At 50.9% G+C, this 25114-nt stretch overlaps 1 protein-coding gene across 1 annotated transcript; it reads left to right on the top strand.

Annotated features, from left to right (window-relative positions):
• Nucleotides 1-5694: 5694 nt before the first annotated feature.
• On the top strand, nt 5695-10881 carry LOC128948620 (cell division cycle protein 20 homolog). Its single transcript, XM_054293389.1, is given in 11 exon segments — nt 5695-5887; nt 6434-6579; nt 7190-7286; nt 8212-8340; nt 8696-8892; nt 9204-9280; nt 9621-9874; nt 9980-10104; nt 10276-10393; nt 10702-10826; nt 10828-10881. Coding segments are annotated over 11 exon segments (1515 nt in total).
• The last annotated feature ends 14233 nt before the right edge of the window (nt 10882-25114 follow it).

Raw genomic sequence — 25114 nt, 5'->3', positions numbered from 1 at the left:
TGCCAGGCACAGTCACAGGAGGTAATTGCTGTGCCTCTGGGCCTGAGCCCTGCTGAGGCTTGAGCTGCCCTCTCTGCTGCTTGGCACTGTGGGCACAGCCCGGACAAGACGGGCACAGCCCAGAGGAATTATCCCGAGCAGGCTCATGGCCCTCGGGTACTGAGCTGTCCTGCTGAGCTCCCTCCGTGGGAGACACGTCCCGAAACCTGGGAGCGGCTGCACGGGGTGCCCATGGTGGGGAAAGGGCTGAGGGGGAGGGCAAGGCTCCAGTGTGTCCTGAGAGGGCCTGACTATTTTCCCGTGTGCTGTGGGAGCTGTTCCATGGGCAGGTGGGCAAGCAGGAGGGAGGTACGGAAGTTGGGAGTGACAGCAGTGGCACTGCAGCTTTGCCCAAGCATTTAGTGAGGGTTTCCTGCATGGGAGGGAGAGAGCCCCAGGGCCCTGGGCTGCTCCAGCTGCCCCTCCAGGCATGTTGCACAGGACCTGCAAAGAGCGTGGAGAGTGACCAGGAGCCACAGCACAGGCTCCCACAGCCTTACTCCACCCCTTTGCAGTGCCCAATACCCCAAGGGAGAAGGGGATCCCAGCACACCATGGAAATGCTTCTGTAGGATCTGTGCTCCCTTCTCGACTGGGATCATGACTTGGATTAGTTGGAAATGCTGGTGAATGGTACTTTGAAGTCCTTGCCAGATGTTGGAAGCATGTTCTGAATGTACCTTTCCTGACAGAATAATCCGTGGCTGTGTGGCAAGAGTTTACTCATGAGACAGTTCCCTTAAATTTCACTGAAGGTTGATCAGTTCTGGAAACCTTGCCCTGCTCCCTTCTGGAGCCCTGAGGGATCCCACAGGATTGCTGTCAGAGGGAGGAAGGGGCAATTTGCTGTCCATCCTCCTCCCATGTGCAATGCCACTGTGGCCTTCTGTGTGCTCTGTGCAGCCACAAAGAAGAGCAGAGAGGGAAGGGGCTGGGCCCAGGGCTGTGCCCCGGGGCTGAGCCTTTCTCAGCTCATTTGCTGCCCCCAGGGAGCCTGAGATGCTCCTGCTGCCTCTGCCAAGCCCTGGCCCTGCCTTGGGCTGGGTTTGGAGGTGCTGGCAGCTCCAGGGAGTCCTTTCTGCCCCCAACTGCCCCACAAGGGGCTCCTTCAATCCCAGTGTGGGGCCACTGCAGGCACAAGGTCCCCCTGGCCCTGCTCCTGAGTGGAAGGCAGAGCCAAGGGAGTGCCTTGGAGGGCACCAATCACCCAGGTGCCCTCACTGCCACTCAGGCCTGAAGGAGAATCTTCAGCAGTGCCATTGGAGCTGTTGTGTCCTGCCTTTCTTTGCAGCTGAGCCTGTTGGCAAAGGTGATCTGGCTTCCCAGCCCACGTTCAGGATTGAGCCTCTGGGAGATGGTGAAGGTACGTCAAGGCCTTTCCCCTGGGAGAGCTGCCAGCTCAGAGCCCTAAGCTCAGCCAGGGGGGCATCTCTGCAGGCGCCAGGACAGAGCCATGCACGTGTGTGCCCTCGCCCGGCACGATCCACTCACAACTTCAGCTCAACACTTGCAGCTGTTTGGAGGAAGGTGGGCCCTGGCCCTGCTCCTGAGTGGAAGGCAGAGCCAAGGGAGTGCCTTGGAGGGCACCAATCACCCAGGTGCCCTCACTGCCACTCAGGCCTGAAGGAGAATCTTCAGCAGTGCCATTGGAGCTGTTGTGTCCTGCCTTTCTTTGCAGCTGAGCCTGTTGGCAAAGGTGATCTGGCTTCCCAGCCCACGTTCAGGATTGAGCCTCTGGGAGATGGTGAAGGTACGTCAAGGCCTTTCCCCTGGGAGAGCTGCCAGCTCAGAGCCCTGAGCTCAGCCAGGGGGGCATCTCTGCAGGCGCCAGGACAGAGCCATGCACGTGTGTGCCCTCGCCCGGCACGATCCACTCACAACTTCAGCTCAACACTTGCAGCTGTTTGGAGGAAGGTGGGCCCTGGCCCAGCGGAAAAAGCCTAGATGATTTGTTGATTTGACCTGATTTTGCAAAAGCATGACGTCCTGAACATGCCATCAAAGTAATGGAGAATAGTTCCGTCTGTTAAGGTGTACTTTTTGTTTCTCAAGTGATAGGCCAAAAGGCAGGACAGAAGGAGGTGTTTCCCCAAAGAAGCCGAGGCCAATTGGCATCCCCTGCTGCAGGAAGGAAGGCCAAGCCAAACACAGGCATGGGCACGGGCACAGGCTCAGAAGGTAATTGCTGTGCCAGGCTCAGCAGGGCTCAGCCCTTGGCAGGGCTGGGTGGCTGCAGCTCTTCCCCCAGGGCCTGCCCTTGCACAGCCCAGCAGCAGCCAAAGCTGGAGGTGCCTTTGGAGTTCGTTCACAGCCCCGGGGAAAGGGGACTTGTGCACCAACGTCCCTCCCACTGCAGCTGCTCTGGGGCTGGCCCTGAGTGCCCAGAGGCCCAAGGCACAGGAGCAGCCCCGAGCGGGAGCCCTGCCGCGAGCCCAAGGCCAGAGCCAGCCTTGGCTCCCGACTGGGCAGGGGCTGCGCTGGGTCCTGACAGGGCCTGACTCTGTGCCCTGGGGCTGGGGGAGCTGTCACGGGGCAGGGAGGGCCAGGGCTGGCAGGGGCTGCTCAGGGATGGGTTTGGCCCGTGTCCCTCCAAGCAGTGACTGCCCAAGAAGCTGTTCTGCCCCCGGGCTCTCCTCCCGGCCTGCTGGGGTTTGTTGAGTGGTACAGCCTGTGCCAAGGGGCACCCAGGTACCTGCAGGCTCCAGCTCTGGGGGAAACGGAGAACGTCCTGCCCGCATCCAACGTGCTGCCAGCTCAGCAGTGCAGCACAGCACGGGCTGACCCTCCCCATTGCTTCCACAGGTGCAGCAGCTGGAACCACAGCACATGTTCCTGATGCCCAGAAGGGCCTTGGAAAGGGTTTCTGTAAGGGAACAGGCTTCTGGCTAGGGTTACTGGCAGGCCTGCTTGTCTTGGAGCTGATATTCATCTTATGCTGTGTCCGAATTTGGACTTGCTGGAAGAGAAAAGGGTGAGTGTTTAGTTCACCTTTCCCTCAAACAGCTTCTTTTGAAATTGTATTTCAGACAGTAAACATTGCCAGTGAGGCTGCAGTGTAGGTGTGGCCAGTCCATGATTGTCCAAAGAATTCTGCTGAGGGTTCTGCTGCTGCCCAGAGCTTTCATTGGCCTCCTAATTGCTGGGCCTTGTCCTGGGGGGCCCGCTGGGGCTGCAGCCAGTGCTGGCTCCCACTGAGGCTGCCTGGCCAAGAGCAGCCCCAGGGGCACAGGGCAGAGGCAAAGCACGGTGGGGAGGAGCAAGAACAGGGACAAGATTGGCCTTGAAAGGCAGAGGCGCTCTGGGGCCCGCTCCTGGCCAGGGAGCCTACCCAGAGTCGTGCCCTGCTGGCCGGGGCCTTGAGGGACAGCTGTGCAGCTGGGCCAAGCTGTGCCAGCAGCTCCAGCCGTGCTGGGGAGCCTTGCCAGCTCTGGGCCCTGCTGTGCAAGAGGCTCCCTGTGTGCCACTGGCAGCTGGGGCCTCAGCCACCTCCTCTTTCCACAGTTCCACCTCTGGACAGGAGTTGTAAGATGGTGGCTGCACCTCACACCCAAAGAGCAAGAGCAGCTCCTCCAGCAGTTAGAAGAGCCTGGGTAGCCCGTTCAAGAGTTCTGAGAAGAAGACTCCAGAACAGCCATTGTCAAGGAAATCTCCTATTCTCCTGGAGATCCCACTGCCACCTCCTCGTCCCATGTATATCTCCAAGCTACTTCCATCTCTTTTTTGATCCTCCTCTGTCCCATCCTGACTTCTTCTTTAGACCCCAGGAGCAGCCCAGCACCCTCCAGCCCCTCCTGAGACCAACATGTCCCTTCCTGTGCTCCTGAACCCCCTGGTCCTGCCCTCTAAACAACACTGAAATTATCCCCGCTCTCTGCCAGTCTGGGTGATGGCCCTTTCTTTAGTTGCACTACAGGGAAGCTGCCGTCACCCCAGTGTCTGGGTGGCAGCAGCAGCAAAGCCCAGTGGGCAGCAGCACTGGCTGAGCTCCATGGCCAGGAGCAGCCGTGGATGCCCACAGTGTGGGCAGGCAGGAGCCAGGCAGGGGCTTCTGTGACCAGCGGCGGGGTCCCCAGGGCTGGGGGAGTGCAGGGGGCAGGCAGCAGCATGGGGCTCCTGAGAAAAAGCAACCCCATTTGCTTAGTTTTTCAGGTTTAGAAATTAGAAATTTGTAGAAATATTTCAAAATATTTTTTCTGTAGACAGACACCCCCAAATATTTCTTCCCAATTCCTATAGTAGTTAAAGATTTTTCTAAGTAGTTTTAGAATCCAAAAAAATGACCTCATTTTGTCTTCACTTTTCATTTTTAAAAATATTTAGAAATATCTCTTGTATAGAGAAATCCCCATATGTTTCATTCCTTTTTCCACAAGACATCTGTATTTTTGAAACTGGTTTTAGAGGTCTGGAAAATATTTTCCCCTTATACAATAAAAAAATAAAATTGCATTTCAGTGGTAATCTTTATTCTAGGAAGAAGTAAGACCCCTTCAGCCCGCCAGCCTGCTGCAGAGGCTCTTTTCCCACAGGATCTTTTTATCTGGTCACAACCAACATACATAAAACCATTTCCCAGATATTTCCTGGGATTTTGGACAAGCTAACATCTTAGTCTTCTCAGACAAACTTTGAGCACAGTGGGAATGTCTTCAAGTTACCATCTTTGTTTGCTTCTGGTGGAACTCCCTCAGTTCTAGAGCAGGGCCTTCTCTCAGCTTCCTGCTGCCCCCGGGCTCTCCTCCCAGCCTGCTGGGCTTGGTTGGGTGGCACAGCCATTGCCAAGGGGCACCAAGGTGCCTGCAGGCCCCAGCTCTGGGGGAAACCGAGAATGTCCTGCCCGCATCCACCGTGCTGCCAGCTCAGCAGTGCAGCACAGCACGGGCTGAACCTCCCCATTGCTCCCACAGGTGCAGCTGGAACCACAGCACATGTTCCTGATGCCCAGAAGGGCCTTGGAAGGGGTTTCTGTCAGGGAACAGGCTGCTGGCTGGGGTTCCTGGCAGGCCTGCTTGTTTTGGAGCTTATTTTCATCTTATGCTCTATCCGAATTTGGACTTAAGAGAAGACAGTGAGTGTTTAGTTCACCTTTCCCTCAAACAGCTTCTTTTGAAAGTCTACTGTACATAGGAAACATTGCCAGTGAGGCTGCAGTGTAGGTGTGGCCAGTCCATGACGGTCCAAAGAACTCTGCTGAGGGTTCTGCTGCTGCCCAGAGCTTTCATTGGCCTCCTAATTGCTGGGCCTTGTCCTGGGGGGCCTGCTGGGGCTGCAGCCAGTGCTGGCTCCCACTGAGGCTGCCTGGCCAAGAGCAGCCCCAGGGGCACAGGGCAGAGGCAAAGCACGGTGGGGAGGGTAAAGAACAGGGACGAGATTGCCCTTGAAAGGCAGGGGACAGGAGAATGTCGCTTATCGGAGGAAGCCCCAAAGAGCGGCTGGAAGGGGTGCCAGCTGATCAAGGACCCCCAAGGAGTGGAGGGAGGGTGTATAGGCTGATGGAGTGTCCCGAGAAGCGGTTGGGGGGCGTAGGGGTGTCCGTTGGTGGGGAGGAGCAGCCGGAGCGCTTGCACGGTCCGGTGATGGAGAGGCCAGCGGGGCCTGTCAGAGTAGGCTCAGCCCGGCTGGTGGGTACGGCTAACGCCGCCCGCCCACAGGACCATGGCGCAGTTCCTGTTCGAGGCGGACCTGCGCGGGCTGCTGAAGCTGGACACGCTGATCCCGAATGCGCCGCCTACGCGATGGCAGCGCAAGGCCAAGGAGAGTGGCCCCGGGCCCAGTCCCATCGGCGTGTCGCCCATGAAGCCGGCCAATTGCTTCCGCAGCTCCAGCAAGACACCGTCCAAGACACCCGGTGAGCGCCGGCCCCCAGCGACAGAGGTTGAGTGCGGGAGCCTCGCCCAGGATGCTTGTCTGTAGCCATGGGGCTCTGGGCTCCCTGCCACGCTGCCCTACTGGCTGCTGCTCAGGCAGGAGGAGGTGGTCTGTGCTCCTGACAGCCACCCACCTCCTTGTCAGCATTAGGGGCAGAGCTCTTAGCACTGGGGCTGGCGAGCTGCTGTTTGCCCAGCTGAGCCTTGCTGGCACAGCTGTATGCTAGGACGAGTGTGGGCAGGACTGTTAGCTGACAGCTTTACATCTTGTGAGCGTTTTAGTATCTTCCCCTTATCTCTGGACTCTGGAATTGTTGCACTAGACCCAAGGAGTTGCACCACACTGTCCCTAACCAACTTGGTGGCAGGGAGGAAAATATAAGTTAGTTGTGACTGGGTGGCATGAGACCTCAGAGTCCTACTTGTCTGGTGGGTGTGATGTGGAGGAGTGTTGGGTTTGCTCCCATGAAAGCTCTAATACAGGCTGTTAAATAGCTGTAAGACGATATTTTCATATGTGAATGCAGGTAAATCTGGATCCAAAATTCAAAGCACCCCCACAAAGGCTGGGGGGGATCGCTACATTCCCAAACGCAGCACTATGCAGATGGAGATGGCAAATTTCCTTCTAACCAAAGAGAATGACCCTGATGAGGATTCCCCTACCAAGAAGGTGAGAATGTTGCTAAGTTACAATTACTTCACAACCGCTACTCCTTCCTGCCCCTTTACTCTATCAAGTGGGCACATGGGACTGACAAGTCCCAGCCATCACTACTTGCAGCTCTGGGCTTCAGGAGCCTAGGATGAGATTGAAGCTGTAGAGACTGCCATGCACTCTAAGCCTATGCTGCTTCTAGCAGCAAAATCTACCTTTGACTAATGAGGCTTTAAAATGTAGCAGGCAACAAAAACACAAAGCTGTGAGCCTATGCAAAGTGAAACTGCTGGTGGTAGCTATTCTAGGACAATGTCTCCACAGGGAATACTTCTGGAATGTTTTACACTGTGTTCTGAAATCTGTTTATGAAGCATTTGGTCGCTTTGTGGCTGTGGCTTTTCCCACTGGCAATGACACTGAGTTTGCCATTGTGTGAAAATGTGAGTAGGACGATGTATGTAAGTCTGAGGGAAAACTGCTTTGACCTGCCTCTGTGTGACTGACCCTTGCAGCACAGTCAAACATCTTCAGATTCTAAGAGAAGGGGACTTAGGTGTCTGTTTAAATTGCAGTGTGGGAATTGTTTTAAATGCATTGCACTGAGGGTGATTTGTCTCTGTAGGAGCAACAGAAAGCCTGGGCAGTGAATCTGAATGGTTTTGATGTAGAAGAGGCAAAGATCCTCCACCTCAGTGGAAAACCACAGAATGCTCCAGAAGGTATGATACAGAGTCGTGTGAGCTGAATCAGCAGGAGAGATCAGGTCAGGGGAACAGCAACACAGAGGCTCTGTGTGTGGTCACAGGAGAAATCAACTGGTTTCTGAGAGCTGTACAGGCTGGAGTCTCCTTTCTTACGGTTCCTGAGGTCGAGGGAGGGCATAACAGTTACAGTGAATTTATTTAGGAGAGTTGCTATGACTGCCAGTTGGTCACCTGTTACAGGGCTTGCAAGGGTCTTCAGGGTGGAGAGAGAAATGAGAATCTGACCTCATGTTCAGAAGGCTTGATTTATTATTTTATGATATATATTACATTATTACTGTACTAAAAGAAATAGAAGGAAAGTTCTCAGAAGCTAGCTAAGCTAAGAATAGAAAAAGAATAAATAAACAAATTTCTGTGTCTCAACAGAGAGTGAGACCCAGCTCTGCTCTGAGTGGTCAGTAAATCCAAACATTCACCCAAGACCAATCACGCATCCACCTGCTGCATTCCACAGCAGCAGATAACCATTGTTTACATTTTGTTGCTGAGGCCACAGCTTCTCAGAAGGGAGAAAAATCCTAAAGAAAGGATTTTTATGAAAAGATGTCGGTGACAGTCACCTGTACTGCAGGTTCCAAGCCTTCATGAAGTCTGTAAGAGCATCAAAGTCTCTGCTGTGCATTTTCTAGCTTAAACTGCAACTAAATATAATGGGATTCAAAAACCCAAGTGTTTGTTAAATTTGTTTCCATGAATGAGCAAATTGTAGCTCACCCCTGTTCAGCAGTTCATTCTGCCAGTGATTTTCGTGCACGGCAGGCTTGTGAGTGTTTCTCTTAGGACTTTATTTTCACTCCAAGGGATTCCTAGTTGGGTGAGCAGCACTCAGCTGGGAGGAAACTAACTCAGGTTAACAAACCTGTTCCCCTGCACACAGGCTATCAGAATAACCTGAAAGTGCTCTACAGTCAGAAAATGGCACCTGGATCCAGCAGGAAGAAGAGCAGATATATTCCCTCAAAGCCAGACTGGGTCTTGGATGCACCAGAGATGTTCAATGACTACTGTAAGTAGGCTACAGGGTTGAGTGCTGGGCATCCAGAACATTCTGCATTGGATTGCTGTTCCTAGGACAGTGTGACTGGGCTGTCTGTATTATTTTGTGTACCCAGGCTAGCACAGACCACTTCTGGAGTGTCCCTGTGTGGCCTTACAGGGACAGTGGTCTAGGGCACTGTGTAGGTGCCTTGGAGCAGGGTACCTGGCCCCAGCAGCTGGGCATAGTGACACTCAGAAGGCTGCCCCTCACCTGTACGTGTGTGTGTGCACATGTGCACCCGCGCCTGCTGCATCAGCACGGGTGAAGGGCAGGGCTCTCTAGCCAAGCATGGTGTGACCTGCACTGCTCTTTCAAATTGTAGATCTGAATCTCACAGACTGGAGCTCCCAGAACTTCCTGGCAGTGGCTCTGGACAACGCTGTTTATCTGTGGAATTACGGTACTAGGGAGATTATCCCCCTACTGCAGACGGAGCATCCATATCCTTACATTTCCTCTGTGTCATGGATTAAAGATGGAGACTATCTTGCTGTTGGCACAAGTAGTGCTGAGGTTCAGGTGAATGCAGGACTAAAACTAGAGGTGTTTTCTAGGGATTGACAGAACTGTGGGGCCTTGGCTGGCAGAGGAAGGATGCCATGCACCTGACTTGTCTTCCCTGGTGTGGGGTGGAACTGCCCAGTGTGCAAGGCAGGGCTTGGTTTGGGGGTTTTCTGATAAGCAGCGTTACCTTCTGTGCTATAGTCATGAGATAAACATTTTCTCTGTTCCCTTACTGAGTAAGCTGAGAGAGCCTGTGCAGTGAGGTTCCTAGGGCATAGAAACAGGATTGGGTTTCTTCTGAAGAACTTTTTGCTTTGCCTCTCCAGCTATGGGACGTTGAGCAACAGAAATGTCTCCGAACCATGACCAGCCATTGTGGCCTTGTGAGAACCCTCAGCTGGAAAGCTGCATCCTCTCCAGGTAAAGCAGTGGGTCAAGGGCAGTTTCCAGTTGTTGCAAACTCCTATCCCTCAATCTACGTGTGGCATGGGTTAGGGATGGCAGAGAGAAGTTTGTCCTGGCTTGGGATTCTTATTTAGCCTTATCTGTTGGGGCTGTGAGGAGAAGGCCTCTTTCCTGTATTGCAATTTGTGCTGAAGTTGTAAAGAGCTTGTGTGGGTGTTTCACTCACACCAACAGACCTGTGTTGCTGGTAACACTGGTTGAAACCCAGTGGCAGGTATAGCAGTCTTGCAATAACAAAAATGGATTTGGGTGAAAATGTGCAGCCTGACCCTGCAAGCCTTCTCTTCTCTCTGCAGTGGTGCACAGACTGGGCACATCCATCACCACGATGTCCGAGTGGCTGAGCATCACGTGGCCACCCTTGCTGGCCACACAGACGAGGTGTGTGGACTCAGATGGTCTCTGGATGGCCACTACCTGGCCAGTGGTGGCAGTGACAGTCTGGCGAACGTCTGGCCATGCACCCAAGGTGGGGGTGGAGACTTTGCTCCTCTACAGACCTTCACTCAGCACCAGGGTGCTGTCAAGGTGAGCACAGAGCTGCCACGGGCGGATATGTGTGTGCAAGGCAGGCATGCAGCACTGGCTGGGTGCAGGTTGCCTCTTGTATGTTTTAAAATGAACTCTCCTCGCTCAGGCCTGGCGTGGTGCCCATGCCAGATGAATGTTCTAGCCACTGGAGGTGGCACTAGAGACAGACATATCTGCATCTGGAACGTGTGTTCTGGCGCCTGCCTCAGTGCTGTTGATACCCATTCCCAGGTGAGATATGAACATCAGCTTGGAGACAAACACCTTCTGGCAGCACACCTACACAGAGCCGCTGGCTCCTCAGGCCCAAAGGCACAGGGAAGGAGGGGGACCATGCTCACCTCCGAGTGGTGAGCATCAGCGCAAGGACCCTGTATCACCTGTGTTACTGCCTCTGTGCAGGTCTCTTCTATCCTATGGTCAACAAACTACAAGGAGCTCATTTCAGCCTATGGCTTTGCGCAGAATGAGCTGATTATATGGAACTATCCAACTATGACCAAGGTTGCAGAGCTGCAAGGTAGGTGGACAGGGCCTGGGTGTGGGGGGGCTGTTAGAGGCTGAAGACAGCTGCACTCCTTGGTTTGAGCCTGCAGCATCACTGATACAGGACAGTATCCGGGGCCATGCTGCTAGGAGTAAAGCATGCCCACGGGGCTGTGCAAGAGATACCACTGATCCAAGTGTGTGCTTGGGGTCTGAAATCACGCTGCCACAGCCACTGGGGGGACAGCTATGCAAGCTGGCAGGGCTCATGGGAGCATACAGGAGTAAATGTGCATGTGCTGATCAGCTCAGCCTGGATTGCACATTCCTTCTCCTCCTCAGGTCATACTGATAGAATCCTGAACCTGACCATGAGTCCTGATGGTACAACAGTGGCCTCAGCAGCTGCTAATGAAACAGTGCAGGTCTGGAGCTGTTTTGAGATGGATCCCATAAAGAAGAAGGAGAAAAGAGAAGGCAAACAGTGCCAAAAGTGGGATTCTTCACCAGAGCATCCGCTGAGAGCACGGGATTGTTGTGGGGAGGGGGATATTTGGTTTTACACACTGTACAGTATTTTAAATGTCAATGAACTGCTTAACTTGACTTTTTCTTAATGGAGTCTGATGGAAGAAAAAGCCGTGGCTCCTAAACCCAAGTCCTCCCTGAGGCTGGGGATCTGGGCAAGGAGTGGAGACCTAGGTCTTAAGGGCCAGTTTAGAGGCCCCTGAGCTTAGCACAGCCTAGCAGAAGGATGCTGTGCAAGGGCTGTACTTCTGTTTCTGTCCCAGATAAGACAGATATGTCACCTGCCCCATCTGGATGCTGACTACAAGCATAGCAGCTCCACCACAGGCTCAACTGAAAGCACAGCATGGCTATGGCCTCAGTTTGTGTTGTCCTGGCCTGTCTCACAAGCCCAGAGACACCTTACCATGGCTCTGCAGGCAGATCTCAGTTTGTCTTGTTAGCTACAGGCAGCCATCACTGCCTGCCTATGGTGCTGGAGTAGAATAGCTGTTGGAAAACAAAGAAGGGAGAGAAATATAGAGCAACAGCTGTAATCACCCCAAAGGCTGGAAAGGGGCTGGCTCTGGCATGAAGCCTGATGCAAAACAAAAGGTTAGCTTACACTGCCACAGCCAGCCTGGATGTCATGCAAGAGCCACGCAAAGCACCACCAACCCTGTGCTCAGCCTTCAGTCACGTATTCTTCCAACAACTCTGATCTCCCTTCCCCTCCTGCTGACAGGAGGCCCTAGTGCCTCACTGAGGCTTCATGCAGGGGAGCCAGCACCAGGGCTCAGCTGACATTTATTGGGGCTTGACTCCCCTACACTTGTAAAAATGCCTTTTTTCCAGGCTGAACTGTGCTGGAGCAAGTTGCAGAAAATATATTTGAGCCCTTACCTGACCAACAACCAGCTCAGCCATGCTGCTTTGCACGGTGGAGCCGCAGTGTCTGAGGTTGTGGGGCTGCACCAGACCCATCAAGCCTGTCCTTCAGCTGCACCAGCATTGCCAGGGGCTGCTGGGGACACCGCACAGCTGATAAGCACCTTGGCTTGTACAAAGCAGCTCCACCAAGCCTGTGCCTCCCATCAGCCCTCAGTGATTAGCTGAGGGTGGATTATTAACTGTTTTCACCTTTCCCTCAGCACAGTGCCACACTGTGCCTAGCACCAGCTCTGCCTCCTGAGCCTTACAGCAGCTGGAACCTTCCAAGGTTCCGACTTGTGCTCTGCCAAGGCCAGTGAGTGTGTAACCACACCCACCAGAGCACCCCCCCCCCCACACATAAAGCTGATATGGGGGGCACAGTCTCAAAAACAGCCACTGAGCCAGCACCTTCCCAGCAGTGCTGCTGGTGCATCCCCATTTGGCCACTTGGGAAAGATCAGGAGGTCCAAGGATGTGTCTCCCTCAGACACAAATCCTAGGGCCACAGCTGTCTCTAAAGGGGAAGCAGGCAGGAACCCAGATGCAAGGCTGGGCTCTTCCACAGAGCTGTGCTGTTGTTGTAGGAGCCCTGCCCCACACCCCTGCACTTGGTGCTGGGAGTTAGCACAGACTTGCTTTGTGGGGCCACAGCTGATTAGGCCTTCCCTGGTCCCTGACCTGGAAGGAAAGCTTTATATGCCAAAAAGTTCCTGTCATTTTTGCAGTCCCATGTAAGAGCAGCTCAGCTTTCTCACAGACTCTTTCTTTCTCCTTAGCACATGCCCCACACCCAGATGCTGTGCATTACATAGCCCTTAGAAGACCTCTGAGCATTACTAGAGAATAATGATACTGCAGGGTCTTTGACTCCATGCTGGTCTCTTACAGTCCTGGAGTGAGGAGGAGCAGAGGAAGGAAGTGGGCACTGATCCACCAGGCCCAGTAAACACAGCCCTGTAAGGTGTGAATTCAGTTCACAGCATGACAGCATATTAATTACCAAGTACCATGGCCAGCCCATAGAAGAGCACAGCTAACAGTGTTATGAATCAGAAGCTTGACTAGGCCAATATTCAAGCAGCAATCAATTTATTATTTAATATGGCAAAGTATGAGCAATACAGCGCTGGGTACAGTGGGGGAAGTTTTCCCTCCAACTGCACACTGATAATTGAGGATTACAGGTATTTATAGGGGTACTCATCAGTTTTTTTCAGCAGTTTCTATTTCCAATCTTTTACTCATCAGCAATTTTTGTTCCAAATTATTACATCACAATTCTATACACTACTGTGATTTTAATTTCTCAGGATGTATCTCAAAGGAGTATCCCCAGATGGTGACGGTCCAGTTTCCAAAAGAAGAAAGATGAATCTCATCTGGTGGGGTCCAGCTCCCCAGATGTGTGTCCACCTTTTAATTGCAGAGAATCCAAATCTCATAACAGTGATGTCCAGCTTCCCTTTGGTCGAAACCATAAATCCTTGAGGTGATGTTCATCTTTTTTTCTCAAACTGTTTTTCTCTGCTTCAATAAGGTGTGAGATAGGCATATTTTCTTTATATATATTCCAAAGCTACAGTTTCAAGGATACAAGTAATATTCTAAAATTATACTTCAAAAGGTTATTATTGCAGAACTCTTTATGGATTAAATGCAAGCAAAAAGCAACATCTATAACACTTTAATTCAAATGCTCCTAAATCAACTAGGATTAATTTGCAAACAAAAGATAGGTTCAAAAGTCTTTTTCCATGCTTTATTTTCCTCAGTTATTATTAGAATTCACAGCTCTCCCATTGTTGGGGTCCACACATTTTGCATTCACATATACACATATCGCCTGTTTGTGCCTGACACGAAACACAGCTTTGCATCTCACAGCCAAGAAAATGCACTCCTTGCTCTTCTGACACAGCTCTCTCTGTTCATGATGTGGGACAGCGAGTGCTGATGATGTGCAGGAGCTGATGCAAGGGACAGGGATGAGGATGCAGCAGGCACAGTGCCAAGCTGACAGAGGGATGATCTCTGGCAGTGGCACTGAAGGAGAAGAGTTTGCAGGCAGGACAGAAAATGGCTCTTTGTTTCACCTCTTCTTTCAGTGCTGCTAAGAATGTAGCCTGGAGCAAGCTGGGAACACCAGAGCCTGGAGCCCTTTCCAGGCAGGGCTGCATCAGACACAAACCAGCAGGGGACTGAGTGTTGGAAAAGAAATGAAATTTAGCAAAATGTGTAATTATAGTTTAGTTATGAGTTGTGTGTGAATTGGTTTGTTAAAAGCAGTTTTGCAGTTTTGCAGCCGTTGATAGTGTGTGTGTTTGGTTTGTGTGTAACTTAGCAGGTAGTCTTAGGAATTTAGTAAATAATTAAACTAGTGCAGGAGAGTAAGAATGCTAACCTATCTGAAGGCAGCATACAATGCTCTTAGAATAAGATAAGCAGAAGATTTATGATCTTGCCTGTGAACTAAGGAATGTATCACAAGGGAACTGTTTCTTGGAGACTTTGTTGTGAATCGCATGTATAAGAGGGAAGCACCCATATGTGAAATCGGGGGCTTGGGTTTTTGGGACGTGAGTCCCCCAGCACCCCGGGCCCGTAATAAAGCACCCACAAAACTTATCCGAGTTTTGTGTCATTTATCACTCGGGCAACATGAGGAGCCCCTGGGATGGCAGTGAGCAACCTCGGCTCTGCTCACTGCTGCTGGCATTTTCTATTGAACCATCTCCAAGGACTTCTGTTGTGCTCTGTATTTCTAAGGGTTTCCCCCCTTGGTTTTTTTGTTGTCTCCTGCACCTTTTTTTCTCCAAATTTTCCTACCCTGTCAGCAGCAGCCCCTGTCCAGAACTGGCTCTAAAATATCAGCAAAGCAGCTAGGAACAACAATGGGTGGAATCCTGCGGCTCAGGAATTCGTATGTCAGAGCCCTGCCTGTGCCTCATGCTTTGTCAGGACCTCCTTCTCTGTGCAAAACAAGGGACTAGTGGAGTCTTTTTGCCAAAGAACTCCTGAAAAGCAAATGTTGTGCTAGGCTTCTCAGGAGTGTATCCGTTAAGTTCATTGCTGGCAAACAGAAAGTAAGGCCAGGGTAGCAGAGCAGCTGGGAGCTGGTCACTCCCTGCAAAAGGCTGGTGCAGGATGTGGGAACACCACGTTCCAGGAGGGGTGAGCAGGGTCAATGTGCTCAAGGTGCTGCCAATGAGGTTTGGGTTCACTTAGAGAGTAGTCAGAACTGGAGAGCACTGGAAGATCCAGCTGCAGTCCCCATCCATGTCCCTTTCAGTGATGGCTTTAGGGTATCTGCAGCCTGGATCCAGAGCGCCCTGGGGGCTCCTGAGGCTGCCTTTGCACTCAGGGTGAGGATGCCCAGGAGCCCCTGAGGCCGGCAGTGGGCACCAGGGCTGGGGCTTGTGGCCTGGCAGGTGTGGCTCTGGGGGCTGTGACATGCCAGTCCATGGGTCACTGTCACTGCCCTCCGCAGCCCTGGCTAGCTCTGTGATGCTCCAGGGACAATGGCAAGAGTGGGGAACTGGCTAGGTTGGGGTTTTGCCTGAGCCAGAACCTCTAGGCCAAATGCCGAGCAGTAGAAACCCCTGGAGGACCGAGTGAAGAAAGCAAAGGAGGCTCTTTGGCGGTGTAAAGGGCAGCAATTTCATCAAGAGAAATAAGGGGAAGGTTCACAGCTGAGAATTCCCAATGGAACAGATGTTGCAAAAACCCCCCAACCTCCCTGCGCACGGGTTTTTAAAATCTTTCAAAACAGGGGGTGGACACCATATAGTAACCAATAAGCGACTCTTGGGGTGTGGTTTTGAGGGCTACAACAAATCAGAACAAGGGGAGGAGAGAGCGTTGGCATAGGGATTGGATCTAAGGGTGAGGGACAGGGAATTTTCTGGAACAAAGGGTAGGGTTTGGGCTGATGGATGGGGCAAAGGGGCCGAGTTGTCTTGACAGACAGGGAAAAATCTGGTGAGGAGGGAGGGGATTCCTCGAGGGACACTTGGGTAGGAGAGCATAACATAGGGGAGGAGCTAACTGTAATAACTCGGGGAGCACTTGAGCATACCACTATATAACAGAACATTTGACTCAATAAACTAACACAGTGCAACACAGAAATTCAGGCTTTCAGCAGCTGAGAGGTGGCACTGTTAGAACCCGCAGCAGCTGGTGAAAGCCGTCTCTGTCCTTCAGGTTCTTGCTGTGTGGGAAGGTGCTGCGAGTTGTGGTGGCTGCACTCCCCCTTTGCTGGAGGATGATCTGTACCAGGGGAGAGCAGAAAGCTGCCATGGTGAGCAGAACATGCTCAGAGCATTACAGTTCCGAGAATGGCGCTGCACCTGAAGGGCAAACAGCTTGAAAGCATAGAATTCTGTGCAGAACTGTTGCACAGATTTTCTCTTCTAGAACATGCCCATTTTTGTATACTGTAGATGAATACTCTGGGTTTTATAGAATACATGGGGTTTTTTCTTAAGTTTTTTGGGAGAACTCTCAAGTTTATTTCTGTTTGTATTTTACATCCAGCATGCATACAGGTTTTTTTAATTATTATTATTTTTCTTCAGTAAATACTTAGGGAAAAATACCTAAGCATTTTTTAATCCTTTGGGATATTGTGATTAATATTCTTAGAAAGAAAACCTTGTTGAACATGTGTGAAAACACAGAGAGAGGGAAAACAGTATAAAAGTCTTTTAGAACAGGGCATGTAATAGGGACTGCAGAACTGAGTAATTCCTCCAAGTGCAGAATTAGCAAGATATATCCCCAAGAGTAAGTGCCAAGATACTTCCTTAAACCAAGGGAAATGTGACCTGCAGCCATACGAAGCACAGCCAAAGCAAATGAAAACCTTTGGAAAAGAGGGAATTTAGCCAGTGACATCAGTCTGTCTGGATAACTGAGGGATGCCCATCAATATTGCACTACATTCCTCAATATTTGAAATGTCTTTTCTCCCAGTTTCTGCAAAATTAATAAGCTGCAGTTGTTTACCATTAACTTAAGCTCTTAGGGGAATTACCAAGCACCATGTATGTTTTTCTGTAGCTGAGCAGGACTTGAGTTTCCCAAATCTTCTACAAAGCAGAAGGGAATCACACAGTTACTTGTGCTAATGTTAATGAAGGATTTAATGAAAGCAGGTGAATGAGAGCATTGCATTGTAAAACTTCCACATGCAAGAAAACTGGGGTCCACTTAGAATAAAACATAGAAGGCTAGCATAACATCAGAACAGGATAAAATGAAATTGCTAGACAGGAACTGATGCGTCAGAAATTAGGTGTATCATTTCTGATACATCTGCATGCATTTGCAAGCTAAAACAGAAAAGGAAGGGCAGAGATAATAAGGAACGAAGATTTTAAAATTGCACTGTGCAGAAGAGACACACAAACCACCAGTGTGAACACAGCTGGGAGATTCAGCTTGGAGATGGATTAGAGTGGAATCCATTCACTGAAGGTCTCTGGTGCACATGAGTGCAAAGACTGAGGAAAAAAGGAGAAAAGTTTAATTTCTGAAAGCTATTTAGATTCCTGGAAGCATTGTCTAGAGATCTAAAAATCTAAAGCCTCAGAGAATCTGAACCTAAACCATCCCCAAATGGATTGATCAGGTATGATGTGCACATCTCTGCTGTTTTCAGAGTCAATGAAATTGACAATGAGTGTCTGGACATTAGAAATGCCCACCCAGATTTTATCTCCATTACTTTAAGAACACCTTAATAAGGCACTTCAGGAACTGAACACTGACATTCTCACCCTGCTCTATTTACTTTACATTTAAATACAGGCTGTTAGAAGGAGAAATCGGGCTTTAATTTCTCCCCAAATTACCTGTTGCACTTTCAGGTTAGGAGTAGATGTAAAATTCAGCTAATCACTCTCTCTATGCATGAATATTCCACTAGTGAACTGACATACAGAACATCCTTTTTCTCTTTTGTACCTTCCTAAATGGTGCCCAATGAACAGGACTCTTGCATAAATCTCACAGAAAATCACCAAAATTGCTGAAATTAACACTCAATTCCCTGATAAAAGCTTCTGAGAAAAGGCTTGAGAGAATCACTGAACAAACTGAAACTTGGAAGAGAAACACACATTTCAGCACTGATCAAGGGGAAAGAAAAAGAAATGCTGTAAAAATTCCAGGTGGAAGTTAAGGAGAAACACAGGAAGCACAGAAAGAACAAGGCCCTGTCAGATGACCTGTGCAAAGTAACTTTGTGCCCCAGCACTGTTAGAGGTCATTCCCTGTCATTGGTGCAAGCAGCTGGAGACATAAATGCTGATTGATTTGGGGGCCACAGTCTTGATAAGTGCAGAGGTAGTTCAATAACCTGACATGAGGGAGTTCCCTCAGAGCAACTGGGATGCCAGAAAGAAGTGAACAGCTCACCACAGCCTGGCCCGCTCGGCTGCTTTTCCTTCTGACCCTCCTGGGGAGGCTCTGACATTTCCTCTTCCCTGATGGAAGCGCAGCCGCTGCCAAGGGAAACGTCCCCACACTCACTCAGTGTTCCCTTTGCTTGCCAGATGTCCCATCTGCTGTCCCTGTCCAGGAGAGCTGCTCTGCTCGGGAGGAGGAGCCCGAGCGAGAGCCTGGGAACATCGGCGGCTGCAATCCCTCCTGATCTAGCGCTGTTTATGGATGTGTAGTTAGATTCGGATAGTTACAAGTATAGGGAAATTTACATACACGGGCTGATATTTGTATAGGGATAGTATGTGTGTATATTGTTATATTGATGCGTGTATATTCATCTGTTTACATACTTGTACAGCTCTGTAGCTGTGCATTTCTATTGCTGGGGTTGTATGGATTTTTTTATTGGTCCATTGATATTTGTGTATTTATAGACAGGTTTGTTATATTTGTATTATATTGTTGTGTTATATGTCATGAAATATGTAATGCATGTTTACATCTCTGTATTGTTATGCCTATATATGTATTTACTTCTATTTATTATGTATGGAGTTGTATAGTTCTAAAATTCTATTTATTTAGTTCTGGATCTGAGATTCTTTGGAAAGGGATATTGATGTTTCTGTATTTGTATATGGGCTGTATTGTTGTAGTAATATGTAATAAATTTAATTGTTAAACTTCAATTCAGTAACTTCAATATTTGTGTACAGTGAGTTGTTGCAGAGGGTTGCAATAAAGTAATTTTTTTTTCACTGAAGTTGATATTTGTATATATTTACATAGCACAATTATCAGAATAAATTAGATTTTAATCATAAATTGATATTTCTGTGTTTCTATATTGGTAACAAAGGTGTTGTAATTTATAATAAATTTCATTTTTAAACATAAGTTAATGTTTGTGTATTTGTACATTAGTAGTGCGGGTGTAACTATCTGCAATAAATGCAGTGTTTCAACTGAAGTAAGCGTAGATTTGTGCTACCCAAAGCCATGGGCAGATGTAAATGCTGAAGGATTTTGGCCATGCAAATCTCCGGCCATGCCCAGCACATGCCCCACCTGCACTCAGGCTGGGCAGGGGAAGTGCAGATTTGGGCTGGCAGCAGAGCCCCACGTTGGCTCAGAACTCGCTGCAGAGGCTGCTGAGAAAACTCCGGGGCTCCATGAGCACAGAATCCAAGCAGGAGCCACCCGGGGAGGACAAATCCCTCATCCCACGGGCAGCTCTTTAGGAAAGTGCTCCAAGTGTGCCCCTGAAGCTCATCCCGGAGACCAGAAGCCAGCAGGGATCCTGAGCCAGCTCTGCTGCCTTTGGCACCACTTTGGCAAATGAGCTGCAGCAAGGGGGAGGCAGCAGCGACTGTGACTGCTGCAGGCCATGGACACAAGTGCTGAGATGCCCCAAAATCCAGAGGGAGGCTGGAGAGCCGGGAATCAACTTGGCATTTCAGTGCCAAGCTCTCACCGACACTGAAATGATGGAATCCCTTTGTGTGAAGTGACCTGGAAGAACTGACAGGGAGTTGCTGCTAGGATCAGCAGTAGCAGAAAGCAAAAATGTACAAACACTAGAAGATCATCTAATATCCCCCACAAGCAATGGCTTCAAAAATGATCTCATGTATATATTATATTATGTTATATTATATCATGTTATGTTATTATTATATTAATGAAAATATATAATATATAATATGCATGAAATTTAATGCACATGTATTTTTGGACAATTTTATTTTTTGATATATATTTTCATTTAAGATGTATATTTGAAATAGTCTTTCAGCTTGGGATAGTGAAGATTTACAACAGTGCAAAACCATCTGCACACACAGCGGTCAGCCCCCGGGTGTGTGCATGCACACCCACCCACTGTGCTTGCTCTTCTCAGCACCTCAGGGCTGCTGTTTGCACAGAATTGGGATGAATTTAACTCAACAGAGCCACGAGTGGGGTTTCCAGCTTGTCATGAACACTCATGTGGCAATGAACAACAGAGAGCTCTCAAATCCCATTATCACATGTCGCTTCATTCCTGCTGGGCACTGCGGAACTCTTAAAAGACACAGAAAAGGGGTGGAAAACATTGGCATCATGCTACTGCTGGTGTCCTCCTGGAGGAAAATCTGTTGGGTTTCTTAAGGTGGTAGCTTTCCAAAACCTAGGAATACTGCTCAGTAGTGGTAGCCCAATTCTGAATGGTTTTCTTGACTTGGCAAAGCTGGGGTGTTAACAATGGACTCTGTCCTTGGTCCAAATCACCTGCCCTCACCTGCAGACAAAAGCACCACCAGCAGCAGCAGCTACATCTGTCAGTTTTCTCAAAAAGCTGTGTTAAATTTGGGAGAGGAAAGGAAAACACGACAGACACTGTGGATTAATGACAAGACTCTGAGGAGCAGTTCCAAAGCAAAGGGCAGCAGCTTCTCTCTGGGCCACTCGTTGTGCCCCAAGGCAGCCGGGCTGCCCTGGCTGCCTAGGACCCTGCACCCCGCGGGCTCTGCAGAGCTGCACAGCGGGGAGGCAGCTTCGGGCACCTCAGCCCCTGGGCAGGAGGGGCTGCTTGCTCTGCAGGGCTGCCTGTGGGCAAAAGCAGGGTGCTGGCCTTCTGCTCCTGGCCTCAGCCTGGCCTTGCAGGGCTAATGCTGTTCCCTGTCTCAAATGTGCTAAAGACAGACTTGTTTGTTTGCAGCTCTGCACAGGTGTGATTTGCACCACAAAATACTGAAGGACTAAGGACTGAACAACAGACCCTGACTGAAGCCTCAACAACAGGACCTGAGCCAAAGCTGCCCTCTAGGTGACCTTTCCAACCCAATATTCTATGTATCTGCTCCTTAACCAAGTGTTATTATCAAAAGGATTGTTGCATCCATCCACTGGTGAAACACGTCTTCACCTTTCTGCATGAGGAAAATGGACAAGGCCACACCTGGCCTTGGTTCCTCCTTGAGCCCTGGCACGCCCTGGGGAGAAAACCAAGAGGAGAATGACACCAGCTGTGCCCCCAGCAGAAGCTCTGGCACATTGCTCGCCCAGCACTGTCAGAGCCGGGCTACTCTCACAGCGCACTCGGGAGCCTCGTGGCTGCCAAAGGTGGAGGCACCGCAGGATTTCCCAGTTCCCGGCCGTGGCTCTGCAGGGCTGGGCTGGGACAGCTTCCCCCAGCTGATGTGCAGCTCTGGATGAAGGGGAAACCATTGGGCTATCTGGTGATGGATCTTCCTTAATCACCAGAGGCACCCTTTTGTAATAATGCTGAGGTGCATTGCTTAGCTTATCCTTTCCTGACTCTTTTTTGCATTTGTGCATTACAGTAAATTACACTGTTCCTTCAGCTGGTGTCTGTGTCTGCATCTCTGACCCTCTCCACCATCAAAACAAACACACAGCCCGTTTAGCATGTGTGGTGGTTTGACCAGGAAGAAGCGGGAATTCTGGGATGCTGTGGTCAAACCAATGGGTGCTCGGATTTTGATATTGGCACCTGATGTGGCCAGTGGGATCTGGACACACCTCCGAGAAAACACAGGGGTTAAAAGCAGAGCTTCGGCCCTGGGAGGCTCTCTTGGGACTTCGAGGGACGGAGGTCGGATCTCCCTTCCCCCGTCCAGCCGCTGCTGCTGGGCAGGGGAGGGGCAGCCATGTGGTACGCCTGGGCCTGGACAGAGATGGGGGGTGAGGAGGCCCTGGAGGATGGAAGGGTGGAGGAGCCCCAAGAGACATCGGGCAGCCATTCCCCCCCGGAGAGAGAGAGGGAGAGCTGGCGACGACGAATGTGATAGCAGCCGGCCCAGGAGGGGAAAAGGGGGGGAATGCAGAGAGGGAGGAGGTGCCCGGCCGGAGCAGCAGCAAGTGTGGGAGTGCCGGAGTTCTGGGACAGACAGAGACTGAAATTTTTAACCCTTTTCTTTCATGATTGGGGCATTGCAAAAAAATACTGATCCTCCTCGGAGCTGAATAAGACGGGAGATAAGAGATGAGATGAGACAAGGATCTGGCCTGAAGGACATGGAGAAGGCTTGCTGAGTGGAGAGAGAGATGATTGGAGTGGCCTTTTGGCTGGACTCTTCTTGTGTAGCCATAGACTGAACCAGTTTTATTCCTGTGGCACAGAGACTGCATTTAGGGGGAGGCAGTGCCTCAGAACCAGGAGGGTTCATTGTGGGGACCCCTCGGCCCCAGGGGGTTGGATAAAAATGGGGGGGACAGATGTCCCAAAGCAGAGACTGTGCCTTTTTGGAGTGAGACAAGCCATCCTTAAAAGACAACCCTAAAAGCAGCTCTGGTCCATGCACAGTGGTGAGAGCACTGGGCATGGAAGGAAGATGTCACAAATGGCAAAAGGACTTTCTGGGCAGTGCTGAGTGACATGGAAGCACACGAGGTTTCAGCGTGTTTCCAGGGGAAGCCTGTGGTGTAAGAAGGACTCCTCTCCTCTTCATGGACTGAAGTTTGAATATCCTAAAGGGTGGTGCCAGACTGGGCAGTTGGTGATTTGGGGGAATGTATCGGATTGGGAAATATTGGTGGTGGGGAGGAGGAAAGTGCTTTTTGTAAGGTTTTCAATTTTTTCCCTTATAGTTTTCTTCCTTCTTCTCTTGTAGTTTAGGTAATAAAGTTTTCTTTTTTTCTAAGCTGGAGCTTGCTTTGCTTATTCCTGGTCACATCTCACAGCAGACACCAGGGAGAGGGTATTCTCATGAGGGCACTGGCTCTGTGCCAGGCCCAAACCATGACACTAACCCAAAGGGAAGAGGGAGAGGACTCTTTGTCAGGAAGTGTAGTGACAGGACAAGGGGGAATGGGATCAAACTGCAAGAGGTGGAAGAGATTTGATGATGGGAAGAAGTTCTTTACTCACAGGGTGCTTGTCCCGGACACAGGGACCAGTGCAGAGAGGCTGTGGATGCCCCATCCCCAGGAACATCCAAGGCCAGGTTGGACAGGGGCCACAGCAACCTGGTGTGCTGGGAGGCTGCTCAGCTTGGAACCAGATGAGCTTTAGGGTCCCTTCCAAGCCAAACCATTCAAGGATTTGATCATTCTGCCATCCCCATCTCCCACTACGCAGTGGGCATGGAATTTCAGTGACATCACAGCTCCCAGAGGGTTCCAGGTGGAATGTCCAGGACCTGGAAACGAGCAGAGCAGACACTTCACTGGCTGCCAAGGGTCAATTGCCACTCGCTGTGTGCTCTGCCCCTCACTGCTGAGGTGTTGCTGCTGACTGGGCTTTTCCTGCCGCCTACTCTGGAGTGCCAATCGCAGCAGGATGTGCACTGCTGTGCCAGTGGAGGTACAGTGCCATGCCAGGCAGGGGGCACCTGGCTTGGGCAGGCTGCAGCCATGTGGGAATGGATGGTGTGGGACAGGAAGCCCAATGGGGGATTGTGCTGCCCCATGCAGAGTGCCAGAGACACCGTGGAGGAAATGGAAGTGGATATGGAGCTGGAGAGGGAGGAGATGATGGAGGTGGACGAGAAAGATCCTGTTGAGGACATGGAAGTAGAGGAGGGGGACAACATAGAAGAGATGGAGGTTGATGAGGAGGATGACATCGAGGTAATGGAAGTGGACGAGAAGGATGAGGAGGAGCCCATGGTCCTTGGATGAAGATGGAGCCCCACAGGTAAGACAGGCAGATGCTTCCCACGCCCTGCCCACACACACACTGGGTCCCCTGATGCCAGGCTGGGGCTGGGCTGGATGGCCCCGCTCAGGGACATGGTGCCTAAAGGGGGCCTGGATTGTGGTGGCAGAAGCACCAGTCCCGGCCTGCCCTGCGCTTCCCTGGGGCCACGCCAGCCCTGCCAGGCCCGGCCCAGCCCCTGGGGCCCAGCTCCCAGCCCTGCTGGGCCCAGTGCTGCCAGCTGAGTCCAGCTCTGCTGCTTCCTTTCTTCCAGGACTCATGCAGACGATGGCACAGTTGGGATGCCTTTGTGAATACGTTTCAAAGTTTGGAAGTTGCTTGTAAATACGTTCAGTATATTAGAAGTTTTCTGTAAATACGTTTGAAGATTGTTAGTCCATCAGATCCCATGTAAATACGTTCTGTACATTGTTGTTGTTGTTGTTATAAGGATTGTTATAATGAAACTTGTTCTGTAAATCCGAGCTTTTGCCGATCTTCAGCAAATAAATACTGTTTCTTTTTAAAACATCTCTACTTTTTGCCATTCTTTTGGGTGCAGGCAGCGTTTGCACACTTGTGGGTTCCTCTTCATCCGAGTTCGCAGGGCTGGAGGTCCCTGGGGGTGCTGGCACAGGCACCCTGGGGCTGGGGGTCCCTGTTCACAGGGGCTCCCACTGACACCACTCCTGCCACTGGGCACTGCTGCTCTTCCTGGCCTGGGGCACAGCGCTGTCCCCAAGAGCTCAGCTCTCACCAGCTCTCACACAGGGGGCTCTCACAGCACTGGCCCCTGCAGTCATTCCACCAAAGCAGGCAGCAAACCTTCAGCCACCCTTCCTGCTGCAGCCACAGGGACTCCTGGGCCCAGAGCCGCCAGCAGGCCACAGCCATGCAAAATCCACCTGCACACTCTCAAGGCCACCACAGACTTGGCAACTGGGGCACCTGCATCTGGGCTGCTGCAGGGGCTGATCTTTAAGCCTTGCAGCCTCCAAAGGCCCTGGGCTCTGCTTCCCAGCCTGCTCTGCACTGCCCTGAGCCCGCCTTGCTCAAGAGACAAAAGCCAAGCCAGGGCATCCTCGCCATGCCCGCATTCCTGCTGCTGGCAGTGGTCACTGGCCCCTGGGCCCCACTCGGGTGACAGCTGCCGGGACAGGCCTCTGCTTTCAGCACAACTGAGCTCCTCACCCAGCAATGAAGTCTCAGGAAGTAGTAGTTTTGTGG

Source organism: Melozone crissalis, unplaced genomic scaffold (genome assembly GCF_028551555.1).
Source record: "Melozone crissalis strain CALT ecotype California unplaced genomic scaffold, PUWL_Pcris_2 ptg000139l_1, whole genome shotgun sequence".
Taxonomy (NCBI): Eukaryota; Metazoa; Chordata; class Aves; order Passeriformes; family Passerellidae; genus Melozone; species Melozone crissalis.
The sequence above is the reverse complement of the archived record's forward strand: the minus strand, read 5'-3'. Positions and strand labels throughout refer to the sequence as shown.